This window comes from Stegodyphus dumicola, chromosome 11, assembly GCF_044657685.1.
Source record: "Stegodyphus dumicola isolate Sdum_Otavi_A_Nest chromosome 11, ASM4465768v1".
NCBI lineage: Eukaryota > Metazoa > Arthropoda > Arachnida > Araneae > Eresidae > Stegodyphus > Stegodyphus dumicola.
The window spans coordinates 137,233,555-137,260,119 of NC_140778.1; the positions used below are offsets into that span (position 1 = coordinate 137,233,555).

The 26,565-nt window shown below is 33.6% G+C and overlaps 1 protein-coding gene across 1 annotated transcript; it reads left to right on the plus strand.

The window, feature by feature from the left end:
• Positions 1 to 6,815: 6,815 nt before the first annotated feature.
• Positions 6,816 to 13,082, plus strand: LOC146994408 (THAP domain-containing protein 1-like). The gene is made up of 2 exons (XM_085827255.1): positions 6,816 to 7,067; positions 7,569 to 13,082. Exons 1-2 carry the CDS (start codon positions 6,915 to 6,917, stop codon positions 7,905 to 7,907), a joined length of 492 nt encoding a protein of 163 aa, XP_085683381.1. The 5' UTR covers positions 6,816 to 6,914; the 3' UTR covers positions 7,908 to 13,082.
• The last annotated feature ends 13,483 nt before the right edge of the window (positions 13,083 to 26,565 follow it).

Genomic DNA, 26,565 nt, shown 5'->3' on the forward strand with positions numbered 1-26,565 from the left:
TCCATGATACAAATGTTTTTAGTAAAATTTATGTGCGTATTGGTTTCCATTCCTTTCCACTACTTTATTTCAGTCATTTACATAAAGCCACTTTTCATCAGTGATCCCAATGTTTTTCCATTTATCTTGTACTAAATAGTTTTCATATAGAATTCTACAAATAGTACTGTGTTGAGCCACATGCTCTGGCAAACATTAGGTTTTTTTAATTTGTAAATCTTGGTTTATTGTTTTATTTATTTTTGGCACATATGTATTTAAAGACTAATAACATAATTGTATAATTGATGACTGTATTGTTGGATTTTCTCTTGTTACCAACAGTTAAACTTCAGAAACAGTACCTGTCTTTTTCAGGTAATGGAGTCTTCATTTCATGTCCAAGTAATAATAGACAATTTTTCTATTTCTGATTAGTAATGTTCCTTATTTTGTCGATAGAAATTTTAATACCATGCATTTCAAAATGTTTTTCAATTATGGGATAAGAATATCTCTTTCCTGAAAGCGCAAAAACATATCCTTTAACTCGCAGCTTGTTTACATGCAACATTTTGAAAAAAGAATTAAATTTAAGTGTAGGAGATGATATTTTTTATTCTAAATAATAAACTGTTCACACAAATTTTTTTCCCAAAGCATTTGCTTTCTTTAGTTTCTTTATTGAAATAGTTCTAAAAATAGTTAATTTGGATTCCGAACAAATTTTTATGATTTTTGTTATGCTATATCTGTAAAGCAATTTTGTTACTACTAAAGTTTAGCTTATTACTTAATTTGCTCAAGTCAAATTCCAGAATGAATGCCATTTTTATATGTAATTACATAATTGTTGTATGAAAATAATTACAGTTGAATCTAGAATTAATGGGTCGTCTGAGATTTCAGCAAAAATTGTGAAATTGGACTAGTGAATCGCATTTGAAATAAGCAAACGTATGTTTCAAATATTGTGAAATGAAACATAAAATTTATGTATATATATAGTGAAATGAAGATTTCAGTCCAGGTGAATGGGCTGGTTGCGCGGGCGTTTTTATGCTTTTCCTCATGTGTAACGTGTATATGAGGCAATTTTCCTACAGAAAATCCTCCATGATGGCATTCCTTTTTCTTAGCAGATAGCCCTGGTGTGCTTTACCTTAATCAACTAAACTAGTATTTACATCTAATTATTAAATTTTATACTAAATTTTGACATTTATTTATACTCATGTTTAGAAGGCAAGGTATTTAAAAATTGGAACTTTATAGTTTGTTAAATGAAGATAAAATCTTAATTATTTTAGGAGGAGAACAGAAAACAAAATGCATGAAATTGAGTGATTCATTTATTACAGATTCTTCTGTAATTTACATATTTTTCTACCTATCATAACATGTCATTCACTAAATTTTTATTTTTATAGTTAATAGAACTCTTTAGCTAATTGAAAATGTTTAATCCTATGAATTTTTAAGAAAAAATTAAAACATATATTTCAAATATTGTCTTTGTAATATGTAAATATATCATAAAATTGTATCTGTCATGACATATGAATGAATTTTTATATTGATAGAAATGTTTGATTGAGAAAGTTAAACCTTTAATGAATTATCATTTATTCTTAGTTGATTTTGTATTTATGTAATACTTGATAATGTTGCAATTTATTGATTTTATTATTGCTGTAAGGGTATCTCTAGAAGGGCACTTGTGTTTTCTGAAGTATGTATACCAAAACAATTTCAAAGCATTATGAATGAAAGATAGTAAACAGTATTTAAAATTAAGTAAAAAATGCTAAAAATATTTTATTATTATTCCAGAAATTTTGTGATTTAATTCAGTTTTATTAAGAAAACAAAAATTATTTTTATTTTTGTATGTATTTGTATGTATTTTTGTTTTGTACTTTGAAAAGTTCATTAGAGCAATTTAATTTCTGCAAGTTGCACTGTTTTACTAAAAATCAGTATATTATTAAGATTATATTATAATGTAGGTTTCTTTTATTTTCCTTATTCTGTAAATTATTAGAAAATCAACCTGTTTATAACGGATAATATAGAGATTCTGATATTTTGTCGTAAATTACCCAAATCTCTAACAGTTTGTAGATGCTTTTGTTTGTGATCTATGAAGTGAAAATACATCAGTGGTCAAGTTTCCTGGTTGGTTGAATCATAGTGGAGTAAATTACTTGAAAATATAATCAACAGTCTTAAGCTGAATTTCTTATGTCATTATATGCAATAATAAAATATACAATCAATTTTCTTTTGGAAGTATTCGGTTGTTGCTGTATGATTTATTCATGGTTTACATATCATGAATGTGAATATTTTAATTCATATTTTTTTATCATTGTAATTCTATTTATTTTAAATGAAATTAATTTATTTAAAATAACTGAAAAGCTTATTGTTTAAGACTATTAAGTATTATTATTTTCAAATTAGCAAAGCTTATTGTGTAATTTTCGTTTTTAAAAACACGTAATTCTCTTGCTATGATCAAAGAAATCTCTGATAAATTTTGTGCTAAAAATATGTCATAAAAATGTTAATTTCAGTACTGTGTATAATTTTCAGCTTCCCATGCCTTTTAACATATTTTAGTTTTATATGTAAAGCAACTTTTGATGCATAATAAGCAATCTAATTTAGAAATATTTCTGGAAAATTTATTTTTATTAATTTAATGTTAAAAATGTTATTTTAGTTAGCAATCTTTTAATGTGTAATCATTTTAGAATAAAGGAAATTTAATTATTTTTAATAGTTCAAGAATATTTTCACTAAATGTAATTGTAAAAAAAATTAAATGATACATTTATAACTGTATATATAAATTTCTGAAAAAGATTCTTTATTTCAGAGTAGTAATATGATATATTCCATAAGATGTAATCAAATATTAGTTAAAATAAAATGTAAAGGGAATGTTATGTCAAATCATTATATAAAAATACAATATTTTCATGATTTTTTCAAGTCTTATATGAAAAAGGAATAATCATGTGGTAATTTCTTTTGTCATGATATAAAAATTATTCGTATTTAATATGAAATTGTTTGCATATAAATAAATTTTTTTTCATTATTTTAATTGTGTTGTCTTCACTTTTTACTCTAAAAAATCTTCTACATATATTTAATATTTAGCTAATTTTTATAAGAGATGAATTTAATTGCTGATCAGCATTTTAAATTTTCTCCTGTCAAAAAATGAAATGTATTAATAGTATTTTTTTTTTTTTTTTTTAAATTTCTAAGTAAAAATAATAATGAGTAATTTAAAATGCCTAAAATTTGCGCTAAAGCTGCTAAGTAATAAATCAATAATTTATTATTAGAAAAGGTATTTAGATATATCCAAGGAAAAGCGCCGCTGTATCGAAGAGCCACGGCTATGCAGTGAAACACCAGCGCAGGGTGAAATTTAAACAGCGCAGTTCGAGGAGATAGTAAATTTTTTACTTTGAAATAAATCAAAATGTTTTATTTTCATCCATTTCTGGAGTTTTATGAGCAAAAGGATGTTAGTTGGAATTTTGGGGCGAATTATAGAAATCCTGTCCAATTGTTACTTTCAATTTAAACAGCAAGCCGTATGAAGACAAAATTTGAATGAAATAAATTTCTTAATTCTTTTCTTCTGTAAACTTAAAAAGGGGCAAAACGTAATAAATTTTTATGGATCCATAGTTAAAATTTTACAGTGAAATTTTAAAAGCAAAATTTGCAATAACTAACTGAAACAGAAAAAAAAAAAAAAAAAAAAAAAATATTTAAAGACAATTAAAGGCACCTCTAAATAAATTGAAAACACTGAAATACATTATAATTATCCGACAACAACTTTAAAAACAAATTACCATGAAAACGTTTAGACAATTATTTGGAATGACCATTGTGAAAACCAAGAGCAAAGTTTTCACCCAATAGCCAAAACCATTTCACTTACAGCATTACATTTAAAAAGTCTTTAAAAGAATTTCACATATCTAAAACCAAGGACCTCTGACTACAACAACAAAGAACGTTTTCGAACAACGTGGTAAAAGATTGCTAACATGGCCGACGGCATGCTGCATTCTTTGATGCTGCTTTGTTGCCTCCTGACATGCGCAGTGGGGTACGGAGGATGGATAGCTTTAGAATGGTTTGCCCCTTTAAAGTTAGTTTCAGGGATATACATAATGTGTCTCTTCGGTCTGACGGAGCCACATTTGCCCCGGAAAACCTTTACTACTTCTTTTAACAGATTCTTTGGCCGCGCTCAAATAAATGAGCACGACATACTGGATACGATCTTCAGAGCTGTCAGAGATTACGAAAACTTATGCGAAAATTTAATATTTTAAGTACTTACAATATTCATTTACTGGTGACTATGCTTTCAAAGTGCATGTCTGTTTCCTTGTTTTATGTAGCGATTTTAAACTTCTTTTTACCTCTGTAACTACGTTAACAAAATTGGGGCTTATGTATATTTTTATAATTGCGTATGCCGCTTTATTTTTTCATTTGCATTGTGTATTGTACCGTCACCACCGGAAAAACAAGGCCTCCCTTCTGCTGCGAGTGACGTCAGTCAGCCGGGGACTAGTAGGCACAAGGTTCTTTAATATACTAAGGTTAGGCCAGGAACGGTAAAAGCGTGCCATTGGTTGCTGGCAGTGACGTCACCCGGGAGACAAGACGCATCGGCCGACGCGTCTGCTACATGATTTTGGTAATGGAAAAAATGTAAACTAAAGCAAAATGATCATTTTACATGTGGTAGATACACCGGAAATACCGGATATATACTTTCCGATTAAGTATTTAGTTAAAGAAAATGTTTATTTTATGCACAGAATTCGTACGAATGCTGAAAATAATTGTAAACATTAAATTCTTTTCGTAAAGCAAAGCATTAGAAAATGAAAAACGATATTTAAGTTAATTAAGGGAAATAAATATTGTAAAACAAGGTATTTTTCAATATTTTTTCGTAGTATTGTTTGCACTAAATAAATCTTGTTGAACAGAACACATCATGGCATAACTGCTAAGACCATGGTAAAAACATAATCAAAAAATATTATTCTATTTATTTTCATTGCTCATGCACTTTTTTTAATACAAATGAACTTTGACATTCCATGAGAAATATATAATCGTGATTTTCAGTTTAAATTACATATCTCAAGCAAAAATATATATAAAAAGATTTGACTTAACAAATTCATATTTAAATACCATAAAATTCTACAAATTTCTTAATATCCGTCATTATACTTTTAAATAGTATACTTATCACATTCTTTTTAAAGTGAAAAGTCACTTCATACTGATTCACTTCAGATTTTAGCAGAAGTGCGTATATTTTCAGTATAATCTAAAAGTACTCTTATAATCCCTTACACTCCCAAGATTTCTATATAACATTTATCCTGACGTAATTATTTGCTATAGTAAATAATCTTCGATATTGGCATCCTATTCTTCCTTCCATACATTAAAAATGGAACAATTAAAATACATTTTCTTACACATATACGCACAATAATAATAATAAGAAACTTGCCTTACATCTTAGTTTCGGCCCACCAGCGGCCGAGCGGTAAAGTCGCTGAACACTGGGTAGTTCGGTTCGAATCCCGCAAACGGGCTGGCTGCATGGGTGTTTTCGTGGTTTTCCTCATGCGTAACGTGTATACGAGCCAGTTTCCCTGAGAAAGTCCTCCATGAACGCATCACTCCTATTACGCAGATAGCCCTAGTGTGCTTTGCCATAATTAAATACACCACCACATCTTAATTTCAATTCAGTCTGTACACAAATTAAATATTTTTAATCACTAATGTATTTTTATTAGCTTGTTTCTTAAAATAATTTTGTTATACTCGAAATATGTGTTCAATATTGAATTATTTTTCTTTCTCTTATAATTAAAAACAAGTTATATGGAATCAAAATTAAAACATATGCAGCAGTTAAATAACACTAAACAGAATATCTTACTTTCTCTTTCGCTATTTGTATTCTAGCATTATACACAGATTTGTTTTCCTTCAGGTTCAAGCATGTGTAAGTTATATCAATTAAATTACATCACACATACCTGTATGCATGAGTTAAATAACACTGAAGGAAATATGTCACTCACTCATTCGATGTTTGCACCATAGTGTGGTCGAGAAATTGTCCTTTCCTCACGGTGAGGCATGTATCAGTTTACTTAGTTCGCAAAGCTTAACCCAGACGCTGCTTCAATAGATAGAGTTACGTTTGGGATGTAAAGAAAGTAACCAAAACATGTGAATGAAGTTGGATACGCAAATTTATTAACTAATCATTTAGGTACTCAGTATTGGTAAACATGACAGTGAGTTTAAATATCTCACTACGATGTAAGTCTCATACACAAAATGAAGATTATGATAAAAAATGATTTAAAATGAGAAATTTTTCAATTTAAATGTAAAATAGCAGTAAAATGAAAAATAAATGTAAAATTACATCACAGTTATGTATGAAAACTACATAAATTCATTAAAAAAAATAGTTATTTTATCTGGTTGTAAAGAGTGTTTTCCGCCAAAAAACGTATTAACGTGTATAATTCTGACACAACGCTATAGCACAATTTGCCACTTCCGCTTAGGTATAATAGCAAATTAACAACACGAATCAAATCAAACTGTTGATGCAACGAAAGTAAACAAACGCCAAGAACTAACGCTGTCACCCACAAGACGTCATGCGTATGTGGCATAACTTTCTCCCTGCACTGCGCATCGCTCTTGGGCATAATAAACCGTCACCGCTCTTTTCGGTAGTAACGTCAACGTGCAAGCATGCTTGTAGTTTTAGCGGGAAATTTCTATATTTCATAAAACATTTAATAATATTTCATTTGTTAATAATCTGTTGAAGGATGGTTTATACTTGTTGTGCTCCTAACTGCAGAGGAAACTATCCAAACACTGAAAAAGTACAGATGTTTTCTATACCCAAATCGGATTCGTTGTGCAGAAAATGGCTCCGTGCAATTCACCGGCAGAATTTCATCCCATCAAATCATTCTAAGGTACGTACAATCAATTTTTTAAACTTATGATTTATTTCTCGATCAAAAATTAGGCCTTATTGTTGCTTTTTTATACTAATTAAACTTCTATATATGATATTGTTATTATAAACTGAATTTGAATTCTATAAAATCTGAAATTAATTATCCTGATATATAAATGAACAAATAATACAGTTAGTCATTAATTCTAAAGCATTTAAATCTGTAATGAAATCTAGTGAGATATTATTTAAAGTACAATATTTAAGTTAATATTAGGTAAGCAAAAACTTTCTAGAATATCAGCTGAATTTCAGTATACATACACATCATTCCAGTACATAATGTGTAGAGTATGTCTTGAAGTACTAGGTAGATGAATTTTAGCTAGTATTTTTCAGGTTCCAAAATTTATTTCTGAATGGAAGTCTGTATTTTCATTTTACATTTAAATTATTTGTAAGATTTTTCTTATGAATCTACAATGATACTCAATGCTGAATTTTTCATTCTTTTTAGGTTTGTGAGAAACATTTTGTTGAATCAGATATTGAAAGAACAGTCGAACATTTTGATGAGAAAAAAGGAACTTCAATAAAAATTAATTTAATTCGTCCAAGGCTTCGAAAGGATGCTGTACCTTCACAGCTGCCTGGCTGTCCAAAATATTTATCAGGTAAATCTTCAACATCAAGAGAAAGTGCCGATGATAGAAGAGTTCGAATTGATAGAAACAATATACAGAGTGCTCTTGCTGCAAGCATAACCAGTAAAGAAATTTACGACAGAAAAAAATGTTTTTACTCGTTTTCTGAATTTTTATCGTGCATAAAGTCTGAGAATGTTCCTGATGCTTGAACAGTTATTTTCAAAGACGGTAAAGTTGTTTTTCTTATTATTGATACTGAGTCTGTACCGATTATTGAAGCTTTAGTAGTAGTGGCAGAAAATTTAATGTGTCATGTTTTTATCGGTAAATCAGAATTAAAAATAATAGATAACTAAAGTAATAAATAATATAAATAGTTTGTTTGAAGTTTTAGACTTTGTATTGAATATTTCTAAACCACAAAATGAAAATTTATTTTCCAATGTTATAAAAACAGCTATTACTCTATTGAAAACTGTTAAGACTGATGATAGTGATAAACAACAAACTGTGGAATTCATTACAGAACAACTGTCCAATCTTATTTGTAAAAAGGAACGCATACGTTATTCATCACATATGTATGTTTTCTTCGTTATTTTATATTCCATTTCTCCCCATGCATATAAATTTTTTAGAAGTTCATGCAATATCATTATGCCACATCCAAGAACAATTTACAGAATATTTTCTGGATTTAATGCTAATCCCATTAAAGAGCAGTCTGATGAAAACTTCTTATCTTTCATAAAACAAAAAGCAGATGGCTTGAATTCAGAAGACCTTATAATTACATTAATGATGGATGAAATACACATAAAACCATACATAGACTATAAGGGAGGAAATGTTGTTGGTATGGCATATAACAGTAATAGTGTTGCAAATACAGCATATGTATTCATGATACAAAGTTTATTATCATCATTTAAAGAAGTTGTACTTATACTGCCCATTAAAAGAATCCAAGCTGAAGACCTTTTTTCAGTTTTAAAGAAAACAATAATTGGTTTACATAGTTTAGGGTTAAAGTTGTGTGTATTGTCAGTGATAATAATGCTATAAACAGAAAAGCAATGTCTTTTTTTTTCTTCCCCACCGCAGTTAAGTATTGTTTATCAACACCCATGTAATAAAAGTGATCCTTTGTTTTTTATCATCGATTCTGTTCATATCTTTAAAAGTATAAGAAATAACTGGTTGAATAAAAAAAATTGTGAACAAGCATTTTATTATCCTGATTTTGATGATTTTGAGAAATTACCATTATCCACTGCCTCATTTAAATCACTAAAACAGCTTTATGAAATTGAGTCAAATTCTTTAGTAAAATATGCATATGGACTATCTTTAAAATCCCTCAACCCATCAAACTTGGAGAGACAAAATGTCAAACTTGTTAACAGTATTTTTAACAATTATGTTATTGTTGCTCTTTCTACCATTGGCAAGGAGAATAGTATTTTAAATTATGCTAGTACTGCAAGTTTCATAAAACTAATTTATAACTGGTGGAATATTGTCAATGTTAAAACACCTTTGAAAGGTCAGAGGCTAAATGATCCATTGCAAATGTCAATATTGCCTAATAATTCTTTGAATGAAAAGTTTTTAAAAAGATTTCTGTTATGGTTAGATGTTTGGAAAGCTAATGCTCCCACAACTGGGACCTTTATAAAAGAAACGCATTTAGCTGTTTCTCACACCACACATGGGTTATTAGAATTATCTAAGTATTGTTTTCATGAGTTAGGATTTAAATATTTTCTTGCAGGAAAGATACAGACAGATGCATTAGAAGAGCGATTTAGTAAATATCGCATGCTTGCTGGATCTCAGTACCTAATATCAGTAAGACAAATTTTTGAAAGTGAATCAAAATTAAGAATGCAAAATTTTCAACCTTTATCTCTGAGATTAGTAGCACGTCGGAACATTTTAATTGACTGTATTGGAGAAGACTGTGTTACAGATGATAACTCAAATGTTTTAGACTTATGCTCAGAGTTCAATATTAATATTTCTGAAAATGATTTTCAAAATGTGTTACCAGTCTTAACTTATATATCCGGTTATTGCTCATATATGGCTGCAAAATCACTCAAATGTAATTCCTGGGTTGATCTTTACAATATGGTAACTGGTAGTTTGGCGACATTTTGGAGGCGATAAAGGTTACTACCTGGGACTTTGGTAATAATGTGAGCAGTACTCAGTTCCGATTACGCATTATTTTGCGTGAGGGAAATGAGAGATCATGGCATATGTCATGTGATATTAATGGACGAATTATGGTTCTTTAATCGGAAAAGGGGATAAATCGGGAAAAAATCTGGAAATTTTGTATTTAGCTTTATTCTGTGTTGTGTGAAACAGTGTTGGTTAATTTTTGGATCCCATGGCCCTAACTAAAGTGAATTCGAAATGGGTATTTAGGCATTGTGATAAAGAGAAGTTTGCTTTTTATTTAGCGGAGGAAATATGGAGGAAAAATTGAATGAATTAGAAAAGTGTATCCGCCACGTAATCAAGATTCTGAAGAAGATTAGGTAAGTTAAGATTTTTTAATTATTTGAGGATATTATTTTTATGCATTGTTCTAAATGTAAGGTGGAAAGGAATTTGGTATTATTGGGAAAATTGTTATTAGCAATGATTTAGTTTAAAGTAATTAGGATTGTAAGGTAATTTTTATGAATTTAATGTATGTGCTCATTTATATTTTAAGTAGTGTTTTTGAATTTAATTATATTTTAATGAAATGATAGTTATTTTGTGAATTTTATGTTTGTAGGAATTTGGTATACGTTTTAGTTGAAGTAAACGTGCATGGAAATAATTTAAATATATGACGCTAAGTATTTGTAATGGTAGCGGTATGAATTCGTTGGTGACGTTTATAATATAATAGATGATTTAGAGGTAAAAGTTTTTGGATATTTTATTTATTTTATATGTGGAAATGTTCATATTTGGAAAGGGTAAATACTTTTTCGCGATCAGGTAATTTCATATATGTTCTTTTTACCGGGTTTAAAGATTCAGAAAATTGTCATGTATTTTCGTGAAACTTTTCTAATTTTTGGCCATTTTTGTGCAATTCTGGGATGTTTTTTTAAGTAAAAATAAGTCGACGTGTACATGGTTTCGTGATATTTTAATTAAATGATAGTTATTTTGTGAATTTTATGTTTGTAGGAATTTGGTATACGTTTAAGTTGAAGTAAACGTGCATGGAAATAATTTAAATATTTGATACTAAGTATTTGTAATGCTTGCGGTATGAATTCGTTGGTGACGTGTATAATGTAATACAGTCAAAAGTCGTTAATTCGGACACCCATAATCCGGAATGATCTATAATCCGGACCTCAAAGCTACAAACTTTCTGCGCATGCGTCGCGTTGACGCATGCGCGTAAGACCTTTACTGCTGCTAATTTGCGCGTGCGCAAAATACGTTTACGAATGCGCGTTTAATGTATAACGGACGGGATAAGCTAAGCTAAAATTATCTAATTGTCTATTTCAGTTAATGTTGCAGATTGCGTTGTTCCTTAATCTTCGAATTGGATCCGGATTATTATTTTTTGCAGACTGTTAGAGCAATTTTATAAAAGTAAGCTTGAACTTTCGATTATGTCAAATAGAATTTCCGATATATATTTACTAATATGTAAAGGATATACAAAGCGAAAGTATCTTTCGGAGTCCATTAAACAAAAAGTGGAATTGCTGCAAAAAATGAATAAAGTTTATCTAAACTTTAACGTGTGTTTATCTAAACTTTGTTTATCTTTAACGCTGCGGGGGCGATCATTGAATTGGAAGTTGATCTGTCAACACTATCCTTATCTTAAGGGCAGATGTTTTTATTTTATTTGGCTTATAATTGCTTACTCAATGTGGTATTTCATCTCGTCTTTGATATGATTTAAATCAAATGCCATTATAACATAAAAAACGAAGCAACTTAAACAACTTACATTGAAAGAAATGTTTAATAAAGTAAACAAATAAATATTAAGCTTTTTTTTTTTTGTAAATTTTGATACCCTTTAAATCATAATTGTTCTTTATTTCGTAAATTACGGTTTCATATTTTTAATTTTATAATTTCTGCATGCCATTTTACCAGATTTAAACTGATGATCTATAATCCGGAAAAATCGATAATCCAGAATCGCCGAAGTCCCGACGAGTCCGGATTAACGACTTTTGACTGTAGATGATTTAGAGGTAAAAGTTTTTGGATATTTTATTTATTTTATATGTGGAAATGTTCATATTTGTAAAGGGTAAATACTTTTTCGCGATCAGGTAATTTCATATATGTTCTTTTTACCGGGTTTAAAGATTCAGAAAATTGTCATGTATTTTCGTGAAATTTTTCTAATTTATGAGAAAAAAGCAGTGTACATGGATATAGTGAAGAGTGTGCGCAATGCCATTTTTGTGCAATTCTGGGATGCTTTTTTAAGTAAAAATAAGTCGGTGTGTACATGGTTTATGTGTATGTGTTATTTTGAAAAACGCGTAAGGAGTATTGTGCACTTTTCCCAATTTTGCAGTGAATATTTGTCATGATTAAGCAGTTTTGTTTGATAAAATTTCTAGCATAAGTGTAATTCGGCTAATAGATTGTTGGAAGAAGTGTTCAGGAGATAAAAAGAAAAGAAACATGTCTTTACTTAGACAAAATGGCGGCGGGGAAAAAAAATAGAGGGTTGCTGTAGGAGAGTTGGTTGCCAAATTTTCGCCAAAAAATCGCCAAGTTACCATAATGTAAAGATCAACCAATTCCTGCTTTAAATTAATTGTCCTCGACAAAAATCTAAAATTAAGTGCAAATTATAATTTTATACGAAATTTAGACAGAAATGAATTACTCTTCCCCTCAACAGATGTTGTTACTGCAGTAACTTATAATTATGTCGTAATACAAAGATTATTAAGCGAAGAAAATGAAAAAAAAGTTTTTGAAGCAAAATAATCAAAGAAATATTGTTATTGAATTATCGTCTACTATTATTGATGAATGTGATTTTTTCTTAGTAGATGAAACTTGTGATAATGGCCATTCCAATGACACTTTATTAAATATAATTTTAGGAACATCTACAAATTGTTTTTTAAAAAATTATTGTACTAAAAAAAATGATCACATGCCTGTAACAAAAAAGCGAAAACTGCAAACTGTGAGTCTTAATGCTAATTAAATTTTCCGTAAAAACCCATTTCTTTGTTAATGGCTTTTTTTAAATGAGTATATATTATTGCAAATATCAGTTATGAATTCATTCTATATTACATTTACATAAAGTGCATTTATTATTCATTGCTGTGAGAAGCTGCAGTGCATTAAATAAAATATTATTAAAATTTTGTGTATTGTTTTTTTAACTTATTTTAATAATTAATACATTTATTAGCTTTTTCTCCATTCAATTTCTGTTCAGCTGGTTTCAAAATAATCAATTTTACTGCTTTCAGTAGAATCAGTTTTATATGCTATGTTCTGTACACATGAATAATGCACAAAATTTTACTCGCCCTTTTAAATTATTTTATGAAAAGCCTAATAATTCCTGTAAATGTTTATCAATGCAAAAAACAACAAAATTCTTAATAGATTTGTTAACAAATCTTTTATGACCAGTGTTAAAACTTATAAATTTAATGTGGAAACAGTTTGATAATAATTAAAATGCAAGGGACATTTTAAATACCCAAAATTTTCAAAGATCATAAACGCAAGGAAATTGAACATAATTTCTCCTAGTTGCATAACTTGAAAACTGACTTATAAATGCTTTTATATTGTAGTATATCATTACACCATCACTAGCTTTTTCTAGGTTCTCTTGTTTTTGCTCAATTGGTTTCAACAGAATTAATTTTATATGCTGTGTCAAATTCTGTAGACAAATGAAATTGCATAAATGTCACTTGCCATTACATTTCATATACTGTTAACCTAATTTAACTTACATTTCATATGCTAGACAATAACTTATAAATGCTTTGACACTATTAGGTTCTAATTATTAGTTCTTTCTGAATTCAATATAATTAATTTTATATAGTATGCTATGTAAATAAACAACACAAGATACATCACCTTCTGTTATTATTTCAAATATTGTTTATCTCATGTCGCTTAAACTTATATGGTAGAGAATAATTTAAGCATCCTCATGCATTATAATATACCACTACTTCATTTATTAGCTTTTGCTGAATTAAGTTTTTTGTTTAATTGGTTTCAAAAGTAATAAATGCCGTACACAAACATTATTTTTCACGTTACTGCCTAAAAACTTGTTACTTTAGTTATTCTATATAGCAGTGTCAATAAAATATTAAGTGTAAATAATATACATCGAAACTTATATTTATTAAATTTTATACAGCTTCTAATTTTCATTACTACATCATTTTGAATATGTTTTAATATTTAAGAAAAATGTTGTAATTAAATCAATAAAATATATTTTTGCTATTCTGTATAATATTTCATGTAAGAAAATGATTAAATTTTAGTCAAAAAAATATAGCTAATTAAATATCTGAGTTTTCCATATCATCACCACCATAATGTAAAACTTACATTAGATGATCTATTGCTTGCAGATTTTTCTTGTTATGATTATGTCTAAGGACATGAATTTGTTTCATCTATATGCATATTTTGATTTAGATTTAACCATAGATTTTAAACATACAGCAAACAAACTTCGTTACGGCGCTAATATAAACAAAGTTGAAAGCAGATGTTCTTGTCATTCAAGGGAAAAATAATGTACATGTTGTCGTTCTTACAGTAAAAACAAAATGAATTTGTTGGCTAACATGGTGGGAAAATGTATGGAAACCATTATGTGTCAGTCCTTTAAATGCCCTTTGAAATATTCATGCATACAGCGAAAATTCACCTGAACTTAAATTTTTTGAAGAATTTTATTTACTTACATTATTTTTTATTTTGGGGAATAAAAAATGAAATTTCTAATTTTTGAAGAAAATTCGCGCTGCCTAGAAGCTGCGAGTCCGTATTTTCCTTTACCCGCTACTAGTGACGTCACGATCGCAGTGACGAGGCCTTGTTTTTCCGGTGGTGACGATTGTACAGGTTTTTATATTCAAAATGCTGATTTTTCTGCCTGACGTGAAATATCAAGCCATTAAAAAATGGCGGCACCTCAATATGCGTTCTTCTCTCCAACTATTATTTTTTTTTGCCTTACTATGAAAGAAAAAGCCGCTGGCACGGGGTTTAAATTGAAGAACAGATCCTGATCTGTTTTTTTACTTAAAGCATTTCTTGTTCTTTCGAATTCAAACCCTAAACGTTTCGCTATGAAGTGCTTAAAACATTAATGCTTTAATGTTGAATGCTTATGCTTTACTAGCCAAGAAAGCTTGGCTGTCGAAAGCTCTGCTAATGTAACGCCCTGAGGGCACTTCACATGGAAGCAATTATATGAATCCCCACAATGGGAGGATGCAATGAAGGAGAAAAAGAAGGGGAAAGCGGACCATGGTCCCTGAAGGAGTCACAAATAGACCTGACATATGGGAATAGGTAAATTAGCGAGGGAGGCAGTCAAGATGTGAAATATTAGAACGGTCAGAAAACTCAGTAACGTATGAACAGATACAAGAAAAGTATATACAGAAATATGTTACAGACAATATATACTACAAATAAACAAATGCAAGCTCATGTATTCAAGAACGCATGCCAATTATGCATGAGAGATGAAACAGCTCAGGTCACGAAATTATGGTCGCGCAATCTGTGCGCAGTAAATGGACGGATGGTAAAGTCCTTCGAATCTATGCAGTAATTCAGTGTGGCACTAAAGTTTCCTGCGTCAGTGAGGAGTCCTTTTTTGAAAAATTTATCATTGAGTATATGCAAGTAGACGTCCATTGGCTCTAGCTTGAGATCATTGTGAAGCAGAGCATTTCTGATATAAAAGTGGGCCCCTGTAATAATTCTCAAAATTTTGTTCTGGACTATCTGCAGCTTCTTGGTGTTAGCAGGAGAAGCGGCGACCCAAGCCGGTGATGCATAACTCATGATGGGACGCAGAAAATCAATGTAAATATGGCGTTTCCTAATAAGGCTAAGTCCAGAGTTTTTACCTAACAGGACATATAGCTGATTAACAGCCGCTAAGGCTTTACCAGCAACATGTCTAATGTGAGTATGCCAGGTGAGCCTCTGATTGAGTATAACCCCCAGATAATTCGCATTATTAACTCTTAGCACACGTTGTCCAAAAAGATACAGAGGTTGCACTGAGGTATTATGGAGTCTTCTGCGCCCTATAAGTAGGAGTTGAGATTTCGCACCATTGATGGAGATCTTCCAATTAGTACACCAGTTTTCAATTTGAATAGTAAAGTCCTGAAGAATGCTAATGGCTCTGTTGGGTTGGATTGATCTGACAGCTACTGCAGTATCATCTGCATAGCATGCTAGAAACATATTGTTACTAAGATTTGCCTTGGGAAAGTCCGCTGTGTAGAACAAATAGAGCACCGGTCCCAAACAGGAGCCATATGGGACACCGGCCTTAATCCTAGTATATGTGGAGTAGCTCTCACCACAGTTCACAGTAAACAGTCTACTAGTAAGGTAAGATTTCAATAGCAGAATAAGTTCCCTCGGAAACTCTAATTGAATCAATTTGTAGATAAGTCCCTCATGCCAGACGCGGTCAAAGGCTTTCGCCACGTCCAGCATGAGGATGGCAGTGCAACATTTATGATGCAGGGCAGACCCTGCGAATTCTATAAGTCGAAGAAGTTGCTTAGTTGTTGAGAGATCCTTCCTGAACCCGTACTGGAAATCAGGTAGAAGGTGCATATAAGGGTTCATACGGCCGAGGATGATTCTTTCAAAAATTTTACCTAGTGTGGGTAATAGGCTGATAGGACGAAAATTTTCAGCTTTGGTATTGTCCTTTCTTGGTTTTGGAGGCAGTAAAATCTTTGCAATCTTCCAATGCTGCGGGAAGTAGCACTGAGTAAAACAAGCGTTGAATATTCCTGCAAGTTTAGAGACTGCATTCTGGGGCAAGTTACGAAGCATGTAATTACTGACTCCCTCTATACCGGGAGCTTTTCTCAGCCTGAGCTTCTTGATAATGCTTACAATTTCATTTGGGGAGGTGAGACTAAAGATATTAACTGCAGTTGGTTCATTAAGCCAGTCCATAGAGCTTATTTTTCACTACGGAGGCAAAGTTGACATTCACAGGGCTTGAATTGGGTGAAAATTGCATTTCTAGATGATTCGCAAAGATTTTGCATTTTTCAGCATCAGAGTAGGCAGCAAGACCATTGTGGGTAATTGGCTTAGCACATTCATGGGTCTTTTTGAGATTTTTCGTAAAGCTCCAAAACGAGTCACTGTGCGACTCTAATTTCTCAATCTTATCATCCCATTTTTCTCTTTTAAAATCATGGATTGCTTTTTTAATATTCTTGCTGATGCGATTCAGTTCATTTTTGACTGCAGGGTCGCAGGAGAGATTCCAGCACTTCCGGATCCTGTTTCTCTGTTTAATTAGCTCTCGAATATTTCTGGGAAGCCTTGTAATATTGTTAGTTTGCAGGATTACTTTTGTGGCCTCTTGGTATGCATCGTTCAGACAAGTAGTGAACATATCAATCTCCATATCAATGTCTGCAACGCTTTTTAGTGGATTGAATCTCGGGAGTCTTTTCTTGACTATATTATGAAAAAGTCTCCAATCAGTATGGGGGATGAACTTATCAGTGGGTTCATTAAAAATTCCTAAGGTGGCCACAATAGGAAGATGATCAGAAGTGAGCGCTTCATGCACCTGCATAGTCATGTTGATGCCCGCATTCGAAATAATAAAGTCCAGGATGTCGGGAGTATGGCCAGTAATAAGTGGCCTATACGTAGGAAAATTCGGTACAAAAATGGCAACTGGATGATTTTCTAGGAAATCTCGCATAATTAGTCCATTGTAGTTTGTCTTTCTGCACCCCCAGTCAGAGTGCTTACTGTTGAAGTCACCTCCTACAGTAAAAGAAGCATCATCTGGGATGATGCTGGCAAGAGTATTAGAAGTAAGTTTATTATCTGGGGGATTGTAGACTGCAGCGAAGTTTGTACGTCCATACCTGGGAAGCTGCACTTTCGTAACCGTGAGCTCTATCTGTTGCGAATAAGCAAGATGATAATTTACAATGAGCATATATGACAACGCCTCCCCCCTGTGATGTAACCTATCACAGCGAAAAGATCTGTGGCGTTCCGACAGATACTTCAACTTCTATTCATGTGATGGCGCCACGTGTAAAATCCAGTTCTTAATCGGAGCAGCAAAGCGACGTCATTACTCACTCAGACTTCTCGTCAGACAACTGTACGCGACGGTAGCATGAACTGTGTTCCGAGCTCTGCGTTGATCTCTGCAATGTAATTTAAATTGTAATTTAGTACTTAATATATTCTTTTGTTATAGGAGATTGTCTACTCTTATTTTCTTTAATTATATCATGCATTAAGCACACGACTACCAAAAGTGGTGACCTTTTGACTGAGCACGCTACTGCCAATGGATTTTCAACGACCCTAAGCCACGTGCATCCAAGGCATTCTGAAGAACTGACTAAAAATAACAACGAATATGGACATTAAACGTATGCTACAACATACCCCTTCAATTATTTCTAGAAGTATTGATATATATTGCTTGTGTTTTTTTCAAAGTCGTGCATATCATCGCAAGGAACTTCAGCAAATCATCAATGTGATCTGTTCCGTTCCGCTGACTTCGCCAGTCGTGCAATAATTCTTCGATCATTCAACTTTTGTGACAAATGTGATACAATAGTGATTTTCGCTAAATGTGCTACATCAGTAATTTTTCTGCAACGTGATACGGCAAAATTTTTCCCTCAGTGTTCGAAAGTAGTGAATTTGTTTCCCATGTGCTACAGGAGTGATTTCCTTTTTCCTTCGAAAGTGCCTTAGCAGTGTGAAGTGGTGATTTTGTGTGTGCGCAATACAAAATGAACGCATCATTTTTTTTTCTCAAATAGGGGTTTATTTTCAAATGCATTTCGGTAAAATATTATTTGTGTGTGTAATTGCTGACCCTGTCTTATATGTATGTGTATCGTTACGTAAATTTTTCTGCATGGTTAAAATATTTATTGTTATCATGGTAAAATATCAATAGTGTATCCTCATGCTACAATATTTGTGCTATTAAGTGTTTATTAATTAAAGTGCAAATTATCTATCAGTATGACCGACGATATTCCACCAGAGCCACAAAGCACACGCGTTGCGGTGAAGCCACCGCCTTTCTGGAAAAATAATCCTTCATTGTGGTTCGCTCAGATCGAAGCACAATTTTCTATCGCTCGCATTAGTGAGGATTCTACAAAATTCAACCATGTAGTTGCAGCAATTGAGTCTGATATTCTGAATTCAGTGCATGACTTAATTCTCAAACCACCTGTTTGTGATAAATACTCCAAACTGAAACAGCGGCTCATTGAAATCTATTCAGAAAGTGAATCTTCAAAAATACGTACTTTACTACAAGGACTTGAACTTGGAGATCAGCGACCTTCATACTTGCTGTCACGAATGCGTGATCTGGCAGGAAGCCATTTTAGTGACGACTTGTTGAAGTCACTATGGCTTTCGCGTCTCCCTAATAACATACAAATAATTCTTGCTGCTTCCAATGAAGATCTAACCCGTTTAGCAGCAATGGCTGACAAAATTAATGAACTTGTTACTCCAGCTTATGTCAGTGCTGCTAATGCTGCACCTTCCAGTTCATCCCTCGAACAACAAGTGGCTGAATTGACCAACAAAGTATCTGAAATCTCTACAAGTCTTCATGCTTCACGGAGATACAATCGATCAAATCAGGACCCACGTAATAAATTTCGTGCCCGAAGCAGGAGTCGATCTCGTCACAATACTCGAACGCAGTACAAAGAACCCACAAGTGGCATATGTTTTTATCTATTCTTTTGAACAAGTGGGAAACTAAATGGGCGGTCTTCTGCTGGCCAACAGAATGTCCGCCACATCGACAGAATAGTACTGGCTGATCGTTCAACTCAGTTATATTTTCTAGTAGATACTGGAGCTGACATATCAGTGCTCCCGAGAACTAAAAACAAATGCTCACCAACTTAATAAACTTGTACTGTATGCAGCCAATGGTACCCAAATTGCAACCTACGGCACCAAACTATTGACACTTGATTTAAACTTGCGCCGGACTTTCAACTGGCCTTTTATTATTGCGGATGTAACTCAAGCAATTATTGGTGTCGACTTCTTGACACATTTCCACCTTCTAGTGGATGTCAAGAATAATTGCTTAATTGATGCTACAACTCAGCTGACATCACAGGGCCAAGCTTCTCACATATCGAACGTACCTACCAACATAAGTGTTGTATCTGACAGCACACGGTTTCATCGGTTATTAGCAGAATTCCCTGACATTTTAAACCCATCCAAATCAGGGCAGCATACTCATCAGCCAGAAGTGTATCATCACATTGAAACACATGGCCCACCTGTATTTTCCAAGCCTCGTTGTCTTTCTCCAAAGATGCTAAAAGCTGCTCGCAAAGAATTTGAGTTCATGCTAGCACAGGGAACCATTCGCCCATCTAAAAGTCCATGGGCCAGTCCACTTCACATGGTTAAAAAGTCTAATGGTGACTGGCGGCCTTGTGGAGATTATCGTCGACTTAATGCCGTCACAGTCCCTGACAGATATCCAGTCCCACATATCCAAGACTGTACCCATCTTTTTCATGGAACAAACATATTTTCTACCCTCGATCTTGCCAGAGCATATCATCAGATCCCAGTGCATGCTGAAGATGTGCCCAAGACCGCAGTGACTACACCATTTGGTCTCTTTGAGTACTTATATATGCCATTTGGCCTTCGCAATGCTGGCCAAGCATTTCAGCGTTTCATACACCAAGTACTGTCTGGCCTCGATTTCTGCATCCGATATTTTGATGATATCCTGGTTGCATCTACAGATGCGGAAGAACATTTTCAACATCTGCGTCAGATTTTCACTCGCCTTTAAAGATCATGGATTAAAACTAAATCCATCTAAATGTGTACTTGGTCAACCCTCAGTTTCCTTTCTTGGATGGAGTCAAACCTTTACCAGAATGGAGTCAAACCTTTACCGGAAAGAGTCAAAGCAATTAACGACCTACCTCAGCCCAAAACCATCTCTGAACTGAAGCGTTTTCTAGCAATATTAAATTTCTACCGACGCTTTCTGCCAAATGCCGCAAAAACACAAGCCTGCCTACATGAGTTTCTGAAGAATAGCAAAAAAAAAAACGATCAACGAGCTGTCCCTTGGACTGAATCTGCATTTGAAGCATTCGTGCAATGCAAACACGATCTGGCAAATGCAGCCACACTTTCTTATCACTCACCTAGTGATCAGCTCTCTATAATGGTAGATGCATCTGACACGGCCATAGGAGCAGTGCTTCAAGCCCATACCACTAAAGGACTTTCCCCAATGGCATTCTTCTCTAGAAAACTTATTACTGCAGAAAGGAAATACAGCACATATGACAGGGAGCTACTTGCTGTGTACTGTGCTGTTAAATACTTCCGGCACAACTTGGAAGGACACGAATTCATCGTTTTCACCGATCATCGACCATTAACCTTCGCTTTTAGAAAAAACTCTGACTCATGTTCTCCTCGTCAGCTTCGACATCTGGATTTCATCGCCCAGTTTAGTACAGATATCAGATATGTCTCTGGTAGTGATAATTGTGTCGCTGATGCCTTGTCTCGGGTAAACAATATCAACCTCACTACCCCAGATTTCTCTGAAATTGCAAAAGCTCAATTACATGATGAGGAACTCAAGAACTTAATCTCAAATCCACAAACCTCCCTTCAGTTACAACCGCTGCACATTCATCCAACGCTTAAAATTTACTGTGACATAGAGAACAATAGAATACGTTCCTATATTTCTGTCAATTTTAGACGTGAAGTGTTTAATGCCTTGCACAATTTGGCACATCCTGGAATCCGTGCCAAAAAAGGGGGTCGCAGACAGATTTGTCTGGCCAGCAATGAATCAAGACATCACAGAATGGACTCGTTCATGTATTAGATGTCAACGGTGTAAAGTATCCCGTCACACTCACAGCCCCATTCAACAATTTAACCTTCCAGCAAGACGCTTTGATCATGTGCACTTAGACTTGGTTGGCCCATTGCCTCCTTCAAATGGTTACACTTACCTCCTCACTTGTATTGATCGGTACACAAGATGGCCTGAAGCCATTCCTATTGAAAATATATCCGCTGAAACTGTAGCTCGAGCATTCATCTCCCAGTGGCTTTCAAGATTTGGCATGCCTACCACCATCACTACTGACCAAGGCCGACAATTTCAATGTCACTTGTTCGCATCCCTCACCTCTCTTCTTGGCATTCGCCATATTCGCACAACACCATACCATCCATCTGGAAATGGGATGGTAAAACGCTTTCACCGATCTCTCAAACAAGGTCTGAAGTGCCACAGTAGCACACTTGCTTGGTCTTCGCACAGCATTCAAAGAAGACATTGGTAGCACTTGTGCTGAAATGTTATATGGTGCAACCCTCCGTCTGCCAGGTGAATTCTTTCACCCAGAATCTACTCCAGTTATCGACCCTCCAACATTCCTTCAACGTTTACATGAGACCATGAGCAATATCTCGCCAACCCCAGCATCTTCGCATAACCAGCCAAGCTATTTTGTACATCCTGCGCTTGAGACATCTTCGCACGTATTCGTGCGCAACGATGCAATTAAGCCAACTTTAACACCTTCATATGATGGTCCATTCAAAGTTGTCAAACGAACACCGAAACATTTCACCATCATCTGCAATGGCAAACAATCAATGATTGGAATCGATCGTCTCAAACCAGTATTTCTAATGGAAGATCCAACAACTTCCTCATCAACATCACTCCCGGAAGAAAGCTTACATCCCGTTAAAGAGCAACCTAAAACTACCAGATCTGGAAGAAAGGTTAAATTTAACCCAAAGTACTTATAACGTACCGATGGTACTTGGGGAGGAGTACCGTGGCGTTCCGACAGATACTTCCACTTCTATTCATGAGATGGCGCCACGTGTAAAATCCAGTTCTTAATCGGAGCAGCAAAGCGACGTCATTACTCACTCAGACTTCTCGTCAGACAACTGCACGCGACGGTAGCATGAACTGTGTTCCGAGCTCTGCGTTGATCTCTGCAATGTAATTTAAATTGTAATTTAGTACTTAATATATTCTTTTGTTATAGGAGATTGTCTACTCTTATTTTCTTTAATTATATCATGCATTAAGCACACGACTACCAAAGATCTATAGTTTTTAATTGTTAACCTATCGCTCGGAGTTGCGTGCGTTTCAGAGACAAGACAGATGTCTATTTCATTATCGATTATGAAATCAGTAAATTCATGTAATTTATCCTTAAGACTGTTTGCGTTCCAAACAATTAATCTCACGGGCGCACGTCTTTTTGGTGTACTAGCCATGATTTTGTGGTGTGAATGCGAGTGTACTACTTGTATTAATACAAGAATTTAAATTTAGTTGACATAATCCTGAGGAACGAATTATTTCGACCAGGCCTTTGAGATCGTTATAAATTTTTCTAGCTTCATCAATTTCTTGAGAAGTTTGTCCCTTCAGTACAGGTGAGTAGGATTTATTTGTAATAACCCTGTCCGTGTAAGTCTTATGTGGAGGGCCTTGGAGAATTGGAATTAGGGAATTTAGAACATCCTCTGTAATTGCTAGTATGTTCTAATCCGCAGTTTATACATAGAGGCTTTTCATGTTTTGGTTTGGGACATTCTCTAGAGAAGTGGCTGCAAGCGCATTTCATACATTTAGGGTCATGCTTACACCAGGCTTGCGCATGATGAAAACCCTAGCACCTAAAACACTGCATAGGGCCTTTTCTGCCTTTGTATCTTTCAACCTTAACTTTAAGAGAGAAAAGATCTGTAAGATTAAAAATATCTCTGTTCTTATCATTATGTTGTAAAGTAATTAAGAATAAAGGGAGTTTGATTTTATCCCCATTTCTGCGACTGACCATCTGATTAACCTTCATAACTGAGTATTTCCGTTCTGTAAGTTCCTCAGCTATTTCTTGCTCAGAGGTATCAATTGGTAGGCTGCGTATTTCAACTTTGATAGTTTTATTCTCTGGAAAAATATAAGAGTGGTATTTAATGTCCTTCTCATTTAAAAATGCAGTTAATACCTTGTGCGTTTCAATATCCTGTACTTTTAACTCATAATGATCTTGAGCTATCATTCTACCTTGTTTTAAAGGGATATGGGCTTCCTTAAACATTTCTCTTAGTTTGTTCCAGCTGTATTTCCCATCTCTAATTACAATCGGAGGAGGTCTTACACTAATTTTCTTAGGAAAGGAAAATCCCTCCGTCTCAGTGGCAGTATTTTGTAGGTCATCAGCACTTGATTCTTGTGGGTTAGCTGCACTGTCATTGATTGGTTCTTCTTCAGTGGGCCTGTCATCCATGGGAGCCATCCTGGTCTCATCATTTTGAGAGATATTGATTTTCGCCGTCTTTTTGCGAAGACCACAATCATTTTCACTTTCAGCTTCATTCAAGTTTTCTAATAAAGAAAAATTATTGGAAAGGGGAATTTCAGAATGAGAAGCGTCATGATTAGTTTTGAATCTTTTACCTTTAGCTTTTATTCTATGTGCGGGTACAAATACATGTTCCCAGCAGCCGTGTTCTCGGATATGTTTATCGTGGCCGAATTACCCTCATCATTGAACAGTTCAATATATTTTTGTTTCTTTAGAATATGTGTTTCTAAATTCGCGCGCATAACTAAATGAGTTTCCGAAGCCTTGTTTTCACTAATCTTTTCATCAATGCAAGTGATCATGTATTGGAATAATACAATGTCAGCCTCAATGTCCTCTATTTCCATGTTCAAACCCGACACGTTTTGAAATCAAAATTCAATCCACACAACGCACAAGCGCCGCAACAGCAAAATCCGCGCCCCGCTAAAAGCCCCAGAAGCTTTTCTGCGGATGAGCAGATGAACCCCTACAAGACCTCTGACAAGCACACGAGGCGCAAGCTAGGAGGGCGACTTGTAGGGCCAAACAACCAAATAAGAAAATTATTATTATAAAACAGTACTAATATCAAAATAAAATATAGCTAGTAAAAGAGCGGTTAAACTGAAGTCAGTAAATAGCACCAGAAATCTGGCTATTAGCAACAAATCAGAGCACTTGATTGATATTCAAAATCAACCAACATGCAGAACCACGTGGTCGAACCCAGTCAAGCGAGAAAGAATCAGAGTTACTCTAGCCGCCTACTTTTATTGGGCCAGGCTATCTGAACAAACATGCAACACATGAAATTATCAGCAATGCTTGGGAGCGAGGGGACTGAGCACCTTCACGCTCAGCATCCAGCAAGCGAATATAACATATGCTTAAAACATTCCATTTTGACCTGACTTTTATACTTCGATAATTTCTGATTCCCTAATGAACCATGTCGAATATTTTACAAACGAATGTCCAACAAGCGAAGAATGATGTCCGAATTCAGATGCAGTCATAAAGACCTTATTCGTTTTGGTTTTAATCAATGTTCAAATGAATATGAATCGCAAAGAATAGAAGCGATTCTAAGATAAAGAGCCTTATGTGTTTTCTTCATAGAAAAGCAATACAATTTGGGCTTGTGTAACAAAGAGTTGGGGCAACTCCCCACGCTGTTCTGGGACCACGCCTCCCACTAAAGATATGAGCTAAAGAATAAATATTCAAAGAATTAAACTTTTTTACACATTTTAATCAAGAAGATAGATTGAATTTTCGTTGGTAACACCGCCTAATAACGGACGTACTGTAAATACTCCTACATTTAGTTTACTCCTAGTTTTTTTTTCGAATAGGATTTAATATATCTCATTAAAGCACTTTTTACTGCATTTCGCGCATTTTTTTCACGTGTCATTCTTGTACCAACATGTTTACTTTGGTAAATCGGTAAAAACTCTAAGCACAAAATTTCTGAACTTAATTTTGCTTAAATATAATGTAAAATAAAACAAGATCTGATGTTTATTTAAAAATATTTAATGAACATTTTCAGGCAGTGATTTTGAAAACTATAATAACATTAGAAAACGATCATTTATTTAATTATATCATCATTAAATTATTAACATTAAAGAGGATTATTTATTTTAGTAATTTATAAAATTCGGAGCATAACATTTTCTGAGTGTAATGAAGGAAAAACAAAAGATAAAATAAAGTCTAGAAGCACTCAGCTTTTATATTACGCCCAAAAAGAACCTTTTTTTTAACGATTTGTGTGTTACCTATATTTATTGAATATCATGTTCTTCGCCCGTAAACCACATACATTTGAAAACAGCATATTTTTAGAATTTCCGCACTGGAGATAAAACTGTTATTTTCCGTACAGTGCTCGCTTTGAATTCGTCGAGTTTGTTAATCAAAAATTCATTAAAGTTTTACAAAATAGGAAATAGATTAAAAGAAATTCGAAATTCGGCCGTCCATATGCCTATGTTCGGGTGGAGGATTACATTATTCAAAATTTGATGGCTCTAGATACCGTCGTTTTCGTCACAGTGCGAGAAACATACATGTATTCATGCAAATTCAATCTATTTAATTTCTTTATATATAATACAGGGCGATAATATTTGGTAAACCCAATTTGCAAGGAGACACA